Source organism: Phaethon aethereus (genome assembly GCF_964289735.1).
Source record: "Phaethon aethereus genome assembly, chromosome: 4".
Lineage (NCBI taxonomy): Eukaryota > Metazoa > Chordata > Aves > Phaethontiformes > Phaethontidae > Phaethon > Phaethon aethereus.
The window spans coordinates 64425858-64438659 of NC_138578.1; the positions used below are offsets into that span (position 1 = coordinate 64425858).

Here is a 12802-nt window from a genome sequence, read left to right on the forward strand (position 1 = left end):
TCAACTATCTACACAGGTACTCTATGGTAACTAAACTATTTCTTAATTAACAAAGCCAATTTTATTAATAAATTTGGTTGCTAATAAAGTGGCCAAATCAAAGGAAGTTCTTGCCTAAAACTTCCAACGTCCCAAATAATGCATGATTAAGTTCAAGTGGGACAGATATTCAGGTTTTTGTTTCTCCTAAATAATAAAATTACATCTGTGATTAGCAAGCATTTAATTAAAACAGCTTCCTTTTTTTTCTCTCTCTTAAAGCTTGCAGGGAGATGATGAGATAATACTGATCTGCATGGAGAGGAGGGTGATCTATCATGCAATTAGCTAAATGTAGTGGAAGGAGAAATGATGTTAAAAAGGCAACTCAGAACTGTCCAAACATTAAGATTATTGGCTGTACATTTGAGTAAATCTATGAAAAAAATGCCTAGAAAAACAAAACTCTTTGATCTTCATACATTTCATGCAGAAATCCACTCCAAAAGGGGAGTCAAGAGTTCATAGCAAATTCTTACTCATTTAGTCTGGCAATTTAACCAGCAGACACTGAATCCAGCTCAGACCAGGACCAGATGGTATTCATCCAGAACTTCTAAAGGAAATAGTAGAATTATGAAACATGATGTGTAACCTCTTATTTAGAACTACGTTGCTGCCAGAGAAAAAGAATTGTGCAAATATGATGCCAATGTTTAACAGGGGCTCCAGGGGAACTAAGCCCTTGGCATTACGAGCCAGTCTGTAAGCCTGGCACCCACAGAAGGAAAACTGGTGGGGATGGTAATAACAGATAAAAATCTCTGGACACAGGATCTGCACAAATTTTGTAGAGGAAAGTCATACCTTGCAGATTTAGAGATCTGAGCATGTGAACAAGATGATCCAGTTTGTTTTGAACAGTAGCTACACAGTTGTTGGGATTTGCATGAGATAGCATTCCCTCAGTTGTTCCGCGCTTGCTTTTGGTTGAAATTAGTACCTCCTGGAGTCAATCATGGCTCGGTACTCACCCCTCAACCCTTTGCTGTTCTACATGCTGCCTCCCACCACTGTGCTCTCCTCTCACTTGCTGTCTGCACAGCATGCGACTACGCCGAGAGGCTTCACAAAGCAGACTGCGTCCGAGGCACTTCAGTCCATTTTTCATTTCTGGTGACTACATGAAGCCTCTGGCCATGGCTGCTGGCCTCATTGGCTTCAGTCCTTCTACATGTGCTTAGGAAGCATGTCCTGACACTGTAGCGGGCCCATCCCTTGGGATGGGGCTAGGTGAGGGCCTCCCACTGTCCTGGGGAAGCTGGTCCTTCACAGACCTTCCCACATACAGTTGAGACCAATGTGAGAGACATGCAATGGCTTTATACTGTGTTGTACTTACCCGAAGCCCTGGCCAGCCTCTCAGCCCCTTAGAGCAAGGGGTTAGTGGGACCATGCAGTGGTATGTACCACTGATGACCAGCTGTGTCCAGGGCTTCCAGAGGTGAAGAACATTACGCCAAGTCCTCCACAAGAGCCCACTGCTCTCTGACAGTCCAGCCTTTTCTGTGGCATGGTCATGGCAGGCTTTTTCATGCACAGCCTGGCACTGCCACTGCCATCACCAGTGGGCTTGCATTAGGAAGGCATGAATGGTGAGGGATGAAGCCACCTGCTCACACACAGGACAATAAGCCTGACAAATGTAAGCTGAATTTGTACATCCAGAAAAAGTGGGCTGCAATGCAAACATGTGTCTGAGCTACCTTTGCAAAATTGGAATGGAAAGGTCTGATTTCCTTCTCCCCCAGGAAAAAAAAAAAAAAGTCAAAAAGGCATTTTCTCTTTAGGCTGGCAATCAGAGGCAATTAATTGGAAGCCAAGTTTCTGGCATTCATGAACATCATGTGGACACAGAGCCAGTGGGCCACGAGTAACTGGTAATTCAGTGGTGGCCTTGCTGCTAAAGATGTTAATAACTCAGTGGAATACATGCTGAGTTTTTCAATGACTTACGTGTGTGCTTCAGGCTTCGTGTTTTGCTTCTGTAACTTAAAACATTATTCACTCGTGCTATGGGCACAGCCCACATCATGCAGCTGCTGTACACGTCTTGGTTTGTTGCTTCATTGCTTCTCTAAGGAGGAGCTTCCCAAGGCCTGGCATGATTCAACGCATGGCAATCAACGTTCACAAACAGTCCTGGAAAACTTACCTGGGCTGAGGGAGAGAAGCTGGCATGGATCTGCGTGCCAGAAAGAACTAGGAGGATCATGGAAGCAGGAGTTCAGGATCAATTTAAAATCATGGACAAGTAGGAGACCATTGGTCTGGAGTGAAATAGGGAACAGCACGATTAAAAAATTTGAAGTAAAAAGTAAGAATGAAAAGTAGGAGTGAAAGGCAGTTATGAATGGAGCCCCACAGGAAGCTTTGCTTGAGCTGTTCATCACTTTCCTAAATGCTCCAGAAAATTGGAAGAGGGGTAAGGTAAAAGAGTTTTGTGCTGATGCTAAGTCATTCAAGGAGAGGAGGAGGAAAAAACTGACTTTGAAGAATTGCAGAAAGCTTTTTCTGAACAAATGGAAGAATAAAAATCACTGTAAAGTAGAAAACAATTGTAATTTTTCATGAACCATGTAGGGTTCTGTACCAGATATTACTATGCAGGAAAGAGACTACTGAACTTACCCCATGAAAACATCAGTTCAATTCTCATAGTAGTCATAAAAAAGGCAAATAGGGTTATAGGAATTATTAGGAAAGGAACAGAGGAAAAAACAACACAAAAATTCTATATGCCATTATTTAAATCCTTGCTTCATCTTTATGTGTTAGCATCTGTGAAAGACTGTAGAATAACTAGAAAAGATTTTAGTTTGGGGCCACAATGCTCGTGGAAGGTATGAAACCGCTTGTTTACAAGGAATGAATAACCAACCTGATCTTCTCTAGATATGACAAATTCATGGCAGGTACAGAGAAGTTGACTTCAGAGTGATAATCTGCTCTCTGTCATGATACAGGATACAGTACAATAGGACCAGTGTAATCTCTTTGATTGCAATGGTCCCCCTAATCCTCTCTTCCCTCCTGATCACTAACTGTGTCTCCCCAAGACCTTCATTCATTCTGTTTCTTCTCTTTTTTTTAACCAAGTACTGGAGACCTCATGGAAGACTACGTAATCCAATTTAGCAAGTCTGGAAGCCCAGCAGATGATAAGTGCATAGTCTCAGTCGGTATCTGGCAACATAAATAAAAATTAATCTCTCCCTGTAACTAAAGTATAGTTATATATACACACACATAAATATACTATGAGTATAGTTTAGTGTAGCATAGCATAGCATAGCACAGCATAGCATAGCACAGTGTAGCACGGTTGCTTCTTTATGGTACAGGAATAACCAAGCTAGAACTCATCAGAACACCAGCAATTTTCCCCTCACCCCAAAAGTACAGTGGAATAACCAGTATAAAAATGGTAGATGAAGAATGAATTGAGAGAGAATCCAACCCCAAATAGCAGCACATCTATGGTAAGACGTAATAGAGGAAATACTGCTAATATCAGCCATTCAACACAACTGAAAATGATTTCTATAATGCAGATCTAATAGAAGGTGCCAGGAATCCAGGAAGATCTTTTCCACATCAAGAATAAGCCCAGAACAACAATTTGACATCTTGCTTACAGAAGGACTCAAACTCCATTACAGGCTATTTAATTCAGTAAAGGAATTGCTAAACACAATTACCCAGCCTGTGTTTTGCAGCAGGTCAGACCATTATAATAATTATAAATAATCATGATAGCTTCTTTTGATACAGAAAGGTCTTTTAAAGCTCAAAATCATCCAGATTGAATGGTACTTTATGACAGAAAAAAATGTTCTAAGATTTAAAGACTTCATTGAAGTGAGTGAGTCGCATACGAATATGGAAAGCAGGATCAGTATCTCAAGTATAAAGGACACCTCAGAAAGGCAGACAAAGGCTACAAAATTTTGTCTGCATTGGTTTGTTGCCGATTCTTCTTTGGTAGAAGGTAATTTTCCAAGAAAAGAGAAGTTGTTAACCAGAAGTTTTGGCAGCTTAGCCTAGTCTGCGTCTTGCTGTTGTCTATGAAGAAGGGCAAAAAAGCAACCCGAGTTCAGCAGTCCTTTCCGAAAAGCATCTGTTACTTTTCTGGTGCATTACCACTACTAAAGCAGAACCTGTCTTGGCTGCCATTTCAGCTGTTTGGGGTACTATAGTAGTTTGAAACTGTCAGAGAAAATGTTCAGGAAATACTGGAATAATTACAAATAAAATTCCAAATTAAAATAACAACAACAAAAAAATCTACGTTTAGTTGAATGGGCAACGTTTGTCATTTAATAGAGGTTTATTAGTAACCCATCAATTTAATCATAGAAAACATATAAGAAAATTAAAGCTGAAGTAGACAGCTAAGAGAAAATTGGGTTTTCAGAGACATTGGTGCCTAATGTTCAATCAACGCAAAAATGGAAACGTATTTTAACTTTTCTTTCTTCAATATGATTTTCTCCCATTTTGAGATTCACCAGTGGGAAAATAAACCAGAACATGTAATTCTGGATTAATTTCCTACCACTATGTTACACCTTTGAAACTGGAATTGAGTCCTGCTAGATTGAATGTTTCTTTCAGCTGAGACAGCTACAGGTTGTACAGGCTGATTGCCAGCTTCAGTCGTTTTAGCTCAGATTTTTAAGAACTTCAAGAATCTGTAAAAGAAATTGAAACAATGCAATTAATCTGTTAAAGAAAAAGATAATTTAGAAATTAGAACTTTAGATGTAACTTTTCAGTGTACTCTCCTACATGCCCATTCCCGTTAATGGCACTATAAAGCAAGGCTAGGGAGACTGGAAAAGAAATCCAGGCCTTCCAGTCTGTGTATATCAACTTTAAGGGGTCCGAACCTGTTCTTAGGAACCTGTTATTGCTCTGCCTATTTATCAATAAGAGATTTTAATAGTGTAATAGTGAAATTGTTTTCAACTGAGTTTTAGCAAGGATTCATTTATAATATTAATTTACATTTTTCGCCATAAACAAGCTGTGTCCTGGGGGTTAAAAGCCCATGTCTTCGTGGCAACACTAGAGAGGATGATGTTTATGCATTCAAAGAGCAGAACTCAGGAGAAAGGGTTTCTTTTAAACAATCGAGATTGTTGCGTGTTACACTAATGCATAACTAATGTGCCACAGTTTATCAGTTCATCAGGTTTGTATTCAAGTCATATACAAGTCCTTGCACTGAGAAAATGTGTGGGCTTTTGCTTATACTAACCGTCAGTTCTCATATCAGGCTTTCGTAAGGTTTGATCCGAGAACGTTGAAATTAATGAGTCTTTCTATTGACTTGCTGGGCTTTGGCTCAGGCACACACAGCACTTTCGTATGAAGTTAGCAGCTCACCGAATGAGAGAAATGTAACAGCTCTTGTTCTTCGCAGCATACCCGGTCTTCAGTTTGCTCCAAAAAATGTGGAGATAAGAATCGTTTTCACGTAAGGCATGCAAAACCTTGACTATGTTTTTCCCTTCTGCGCCCTTTTATTCATCTACTCTTAACCATTTTAAATGTCGTCAGCTGAGAGACTGATTTATCACTCTCATCACGCACTGGTTGTGATTTACTGGCCGTGGCAACACAGACTCCTTTTGAGAAATATCGCAGAGGTGAAGCAACCTTGCAAGGGGTTAATGCTGGAACCTGTTTCTCGCCTGTTTGTAATCCCAGCAGTAGGCCAGTAACAGAGGAGGGTGGGTCTGAAAAAGTACCGGAGGGGATGTGTGTGCGTGGGGATGCGGGTGCGTGCGTGTGAGCGGGTGTGTGCACACACGCTGTGCTTTTCTGAACTGCCTTGTGTGCCCTGGGAATAAATCTCGCTCAGCGTGAACAGGACTCTGCGTGCCGGGTGTTCCTGACGGAGAGTTAGAAGAGCTCCCTTGCACAACTGCCTCTCTCGTATTTCTCCCGAAGATTTCATTCAGAAATGTACTTGTTTACTGAAGGAATGGGCAGATAGTTACAAACCCACCCTCTTCTTCATCGGAGCTAACCTGTGGATACTGAAGAATGGAAATAGCTGATGCTAGCTTCCTCGGGAACGGGACCAATATTACTGCTTTCCTGTGCGATATCATCTTGGAAAATGATACTTTTTTCTGTGTGGAGGATCCACCTTATCCTTCTAAAGGTATGTATAAAACCCAGATTTTTTCAGGCAGCTTTATTGCTAGCTAGAAGTAGAGATACTATGGAAAGAAACAGCTACACAAGGCTTTTTCTGAGGGGGAGTGCAAAATCAACTGCTTGCTGATAAGTTAGGATGAGAAACAGGCAGGCAAGAATTTAGTATGTGCTGGTTTTCCAAGTTAAAAATTCAACTAGAACAAAATTTGCATGTAATGGAAAACAAAAACAGTTGCATTATTGGGCACAAAATGTAAACAGCTCTGCTAAGGACTTGGAGAAGCATGTTTTTTTTCTTTGAGCAACTGAATAACAGTGGAGTTATCTAATCTGATACCATCTATGAAAGTGGTTAAATATGAAATTATAGCACTCTGAGGCTGAGAAAAATCATCCATGTGTTAAAATACTTTTGATTGCTGTATCATTTCTTAATTCTGCATAAAGGAGGAACTCCCACGGTGACTGAGTGGTGCACACCAAGTAGTGTGAGCAGAAGGTGCTTTTAAGAAGTTGTATTTGGCTCTCCAATGTACATTGTATTGCATGTATTGTATTTTAATGTTATGCAATTCAGGTAGACCAGAATATATAAGTTTACGAATTTCAGAATTTCCGGTGATTTTGCATTGGTGTAAAGACATAAACCTTAGTAAAACTGAATACAGAAAGGCTTTTGCCTTTTGATTAAAGGATGAAACATATAATACTAGTCTATGAGCTGTATACTGCATAACTGATTTTTCCCTGTGACAATTTTCAGATTTGCATCAGATAATTCGGATTCTGCTGTATTGTTTGATATTTCTGCTCAGCATTTTGGGGAACATTCTGGTAATTACAGTGCTGATAAGAAACAAACGGATGAGAACAGTCACCAATACCTTTCTGCTGTCACTAGCAGTCAGCGACCTGATGCTCTGCCTTTTCTGCATGCCATTCACCCTCATTCCCAACCTGCTGAAAGATTTTATTTTTGGTAGCACTGTTTGCAAAACTGCCACTTATTTCATGGGTAAGTCTTGGAAGTTTATACTTATTTTGAAGACTGACTACTGAGATCATAGAATCATAGAGTCATGGAATGGTTTGGGTTGGAAGGGACCTTAAAGATCATCGAGTTCCCATGCACCTGCCAGGGGCAGGGACACCTTCCACTCGACCAGGTTGCTCAAAGCCCCATCCAACCTGGCCTTGAACACTTCCAGGGATGGGGCATCCACAGCTGCTCTGGGCAACCTGTTCCAGCGCCTCACCACCCTCATAGTGAAGAATTTCTTCCTTATATCTAAGCTAAATCTACCCTCTTTTAGTTTAAAGCCATTACTCCTTGTCCTATGACCACACGCCCTTGTAAGAAGTCCCTCTCCAGCTTTCTTGTAAGCCCCCTTCAGGTACTGGAAGGCTGCGGTAAGGTGTCCCCAGAGCCTTCTCTTCTCCAGGCTGAACAACCCCAACTCTCTCAGCCTGTCCTCATAAGAGAGGTGCATGTAGAGATAAGGGAGAAGGTGATTAAAGTAAAAAGCTGATTGTTTCCATCTGCCATTGAACAATTACCAAAACCATGAAAAACCAACTTTGTAGTGCAAATCTTCACAGTTCTGGTTTCCTCAGTCTGAACCAGCAAAACACAGAGGCACCACTTAATTTTAAGTAGACACGCAGCAGAGCTTTGCTGGGTCAGGTTAAGTGAGAAGTCACACGATCAAGCTTTAATGAGAGACCCAGCACATGCGTTTGCTTACCCGTCACTGACTGAGTCATTAGCAGTGTTCGGATCACCCATCACAAATGACGGGGTTGTGCAGTCCTCACTAAGGGCAGTTTTTGCCCACAGATTTTTGGTAGCAGCGATACATGAAAAAAAAAATAGGCCCAAGTAGGTGTCCTTTGCAGAGTTGGAAGTTAGAGCAAGCACTTTTTGAGACCAGACCAAGTGTGATCAGAGCGCACTAGGAGACCACAAAATACAGACACAGGTTTTAGAGGCTGACTTTAAGAAGCACCACTTTTATATGCCTTGCTGTACCCCATTTGGCTGTGGAGCCAGGAGCCAGGAGTTTCAAAATGCCTGGATTATGTATAGCTGTGTAAGCAATTTTGTCTCACTTCCAGCACTTCCTGTGCGTTTGCTTCTTTCTTAAAAAAAAAAAAAAAAAAAAAAAGAGAACATTATGTAAAGTTTTTGCTACCTTGGGAGACCCTCGGTTAATGACAGAAACCTTAGGTCCCCTTTCAGCTCGTGTCCTTGAGAACTCTGATGTAATGCGAAAGTACACACTTCAAGTGCGCGAGTGGGAAATCAACATCTTTTTGTAGATAAAACCAATACAACTAAAGGCCATGTTTAAACAATTATAATGAATTGCTGCCATAAAAATTACTGAAGCGTTGTCATCTTTCTCTTATTTCACGCTGTGTAACTTACTTTATTAAAAAAATCCAGTGAAATACTTTCAAACCTGAAATTTTTCATTATGAAGGTGGTTTATTTTAAGAACCAGAACGTGGATATTTTCCATTAGCAATTCAGGATAACAGAGGCTTCTATTGACAGACAGGTGCTGACATCCATTGTATCACCTATGCTCTTAATCTCTCATTTTAAGATGTAGGCAGGCTGATTTTAAATTATGGATAATATTTGTAAAGCGAGCTGTAAAGATATTGGCAGTTTATATTTTGACCCACATTAGAACATTCACAAAGACTGTTAAATGAAAGCTGAAAGAAACGTTTGTGGTAAAGGTAAGAAGAAATATTTATAAATTTGCAGCGATAAAATGGGGTAACTCAGTGACAGAAATACAGACCACTGCCTTATATTTTATAACATATGAACAGGAGAAATTAAGGGCACTTGAAGAACAAAAATTCTGCTTCATGACTGAATTTCTCCTGCTTTGTAACTCCATTAGCAACTAATTAAAAAATTGTTAACACATTTAATTCTCTTGAATGAGAAAATCAGATCACCAGTCAAGCAGGACACTTACAAAAATTAAAACAGTGGAAGAGTGACTACAAATTTATATGTTAAAACTGTAATTAACAGTGAAATCCCACGGATTTAAAATGCTGCTTTGAATTTCAGTGCAATTACTGGAGTGTATAAACCACAGCAGCAAAGAGAAGAATTAGGAGGAAAAGTGTCGTCTTTCTGTGTTATCAGAATTTTGTGGCTTGACAGAATGAATCTTTTCTCTTGGACTTCTGGAGTTAGAGAAGCACAGAGCAGGAACATCAGTCTAGAGACTTAGATCCATTGCTCACACACTCTTCGCTGCCTTAATCAGTCTGAGATTTATAAATATTTTAGCTTATAAATAGTTTGCTGTATTTTTAATTTTATATATGCATACAGAAAGTTAGCGAGACTATTTGAAAATGATAACATTTAAAAGAAGAGAATAACCTTTTTCTTTATTTTGTGCATACAGGTGTCTCTGTAAGTGTATCCACATTCAACCTGGTTGCCATCTCTCTGGAGAGATACAGTGCCATTTGCAAACCTCTGCAGTCCAGGGTCTGGCAGACAAAATCTCATGCCCTGAAAGTGATTGCTGCTACCTGGTGTGTTTCCTTTACTATCATGTCACCATACCCAATTTACAGCAAACTGGTACCTTTTACCAAGTATAACAACACCACAGCAAATATGTGTCGGCTCCTGTGGCCAAGTGATGTCATTCAGCAGTCTTGGTAAGACATAGCTGACTGTTAGCAAATGCATAATTATCTGGTGGAAAACAGGATTTCATGCTAGCATTAAGCCTATTGAAAATCAAGCATTAACCTTCAGCAAACATTTACACTCCCATCATGCTTATCTGAGAAGTAAAAAAAAAAACCACCATATTTTTAAGCTGCTTACATTTTGACACTTGCGTGGCTTTTCCCTTGTCATAGGAATGATACCCAGCATGGCAATGACTCTCACGCTGTGGTCTGCTAAGCCCCTGCTGTCGCTGTAAAGAAAGCGTCTGTTACTCTTTGAGTAGGAACGCGGCTTTCACTCATTTATACCTAAATAACTTCAGAGAAATCCCCCATTAATCTTTGAAAAACCCGGACACGTGCAAGCGTCCGCCTGCGTGCAGCACTGACAAGCAGCAGTGTCATTCGGGCGCCGTGTCCTTGCACGACGGCTAAACACGGGGAAGCCGTAAGGCTTTTCGGGTGCTGAAGGCCAGCCGGAGCACGCGTAACGTACGCACCACTTCGGGAGGGTGTATCCAGGAGCAGAGAAGGTCGGCACTAAGGGGGGGGTCGTCGCAGGTATTCGGCAGTCGGTACAGAGGAGGAGGGAGGCTGCGGGGCGAAATTCCCTGCGGCGTGGCGGCAGGTTCCCGGGCGCCTCAGTGAGTTCGCAGCGAAGTGCCGGGGAGCGGGAGAGGCAGAGGCTCGTCCGCGCACCTAAAGGCAGCGGTGTCCCCAGCTGCTGACGGCGTTAGAGAAGCTGCCCCGGAGAGTCACAGGTGTGCAGCCAAGTAGGAGCCGCTTCCTTTCGCGGAGGGGTTGCCAGCCCTGGGACCCCTCCCGGGGGCTCTGCGAGGCCCCGGGGCTCTGTCCCTGCCCGCGAGCGCCGCGACCCTCGCCGAGTCAGACCTCCCTGAAGTGGCGGCTGCCGGTACCAGCGGCTCCTTTGAGAATCAGCAGCTGCTCGTCTGGCTGCTGCGGGACACTTTTTACATCACTCAAAACCGCGGGGCACCCGGCGCTCACCCGGTTACCGCAGGGAGCCCCAGGGAGACCTTCCTCCCCCTCTAACCTCTACGGGAGTGCCCATCTCCTCTGGGCCCGCAGGGGTTTGGGTGACGGATGTTTTGCAGCCACAACAGCCTTGTTCCTGCTATACTTTTCTGCGGGAAGAAGGAGGAGAAGAGCTGGGAAGCTTCTAGTTTCCAGAGCTGTCGAAATGATGCTTCGTATTAGCATGAAAAAATTTTAGAAAAATCTTGAAATCCTGCCCCCCGGAATTCTCACCTGGAGAAAAAGGAGTTTTTCTGGTTTTGTGCTGTTGCCTGGTCACAGTTTGTCTTTTGATTCTTTAGGTACACTTTCCTGCTACTCATACTCTTTCTTGTACCTGGGATTATAATGATGGTTGCATATGGCCTCATTTCTTTGGAACTCTACAGAGGAATAAGATTTGACGCCAGCCAGAGAAAATCTTCACGAGGTAACACTACATTTAGGTTTGGGGTTTTTTTTAAGTTAGAGTTGAAGATATGAGCAGTTATCTTGAGGCTACTAAAAGCAAAATGTTCTATTTGCAAAAATGATCATTATGGCCAGTTACGGTCGTAAACCTGCCAGATGCATTTGTTGATTGAAGTTATTCCATTATTCACTAGCAAATAATTCCTTACCTATGGCTTGTTTGCAAAGACTCTGGGCAGGACACATTAAATTTCTAATTTGCTTGTTATAGAAATACCAAAATTTCTTTTCTGGCCATGGATAAGGACCATTTCTGTCAATAAACTTCATGATAAAAATTGTCAAATTAAGATAGCAGCATATAATTTTGAAAACTATCTTCAGTGAATACTTGAGCAAACAGTGTTCTTACACCTTTTGCGTCAATTTGTATAGAGTTTAGACGTGAGAATATTGGGATAGCGGATGCAGAGCGGCTGATATACGACTGCCTCAGAAGTAGTCCAGTGCTTTCTTTGCAGCAGTTGTTCAGCCATGAGTTATGTTATGTATTTAGACCTAGACTCCGTTCTTAATTTGTTATTTTGAATCACTGTTCGGAGATATTTTGCCAACTATTTAAGCACAAATTCATATGTACAGAAAGAAAAGTAAGCACCTGCAGTGCCAAATACGAGGATGGAGATGGATGCTACCTCAACAAAACCAAAAGAAAAAGGAAAATGCCATTGCAACAGCTCTCTGCTACTGGCCATAGCAAAATAGACAGGGTGAGAAGCAGCAGCTCTTCTGCCAACTTAATGGCCAAGAAACTCGTCATCCGCATGCTGATGGTGATAGTGATTTTGTTTTTCCTTTGCTGGACTCCCATCTTCAGTGTCAATGCCTGGCGCGCATTTGACACCACTTCGGCTGACCGGCGGCTCTCAGGAGCTCCCATCTCCTTCATCCACTTGTTATCCTACACCTCGGCCTGTGTGAACCCTATCATATACTGCTTTATGAACAAGCGCTTCCGCATGGGTTTTCTGGCCACTTTCGCCTGCTGCACTAAGCAAAGGGCCCCTGCAATACGGGGGGAGGTTGGCGATGACGAGGACGGGAAGACCACAGGGGCTTCACTCTCCAAATGTTCTTACACACACATGAACGCACCTGCACCCCCCTGAGCCGCGTCAGGAGTGGCCACAGGGGCCTACAGAGATTGAAGTGTTTATCACCCGGTGTTGGAAAGCGACTGTGGCATCAGCTGAACATGATTTAGTTCTGAGGTAATGAAACACTTCAGCTGGCAGTGAATGCAGTGAGAATTTTATGGGAAATGGATGCTATCACTGTCTGAGCTTTGTATCACTTTCCCTTCAAAAGTACAAAGAAAGAGGGCTCTTTGAAGATAAGGGACTTTAGAAAGAGCCTTAGAAGACGCTCT

At 42.1% G+C, this 12802-nt stretch overlaps 1 protein-coding gene across 1 annotated transcript; it reads left to right on the forward strand.

Moving 5' to 3' along the window:
- Positions 1–6093: 6093 nt before the first annotated feature.
- On the forward strand, positions 6094–12542 carry CCKAR (cholecystokinin A receptor; the record flags this gene model as incomplete). The annotated part of the gene is made up of 5 exons (XM_081999381.1): positions 6094–6214; positions 6974–7225; positions 9651–9912; positions 11265–11392; positions 12016–12542. 5 exons carry the CDS (start codon positions 6094–6096, stop codon positions 12540–12542), a joined length of 1290 nt encoding a protein of 429 aa, XP_081855507.1.
- Positions 12543–12802: the final 260 nt, after the last annotated feature.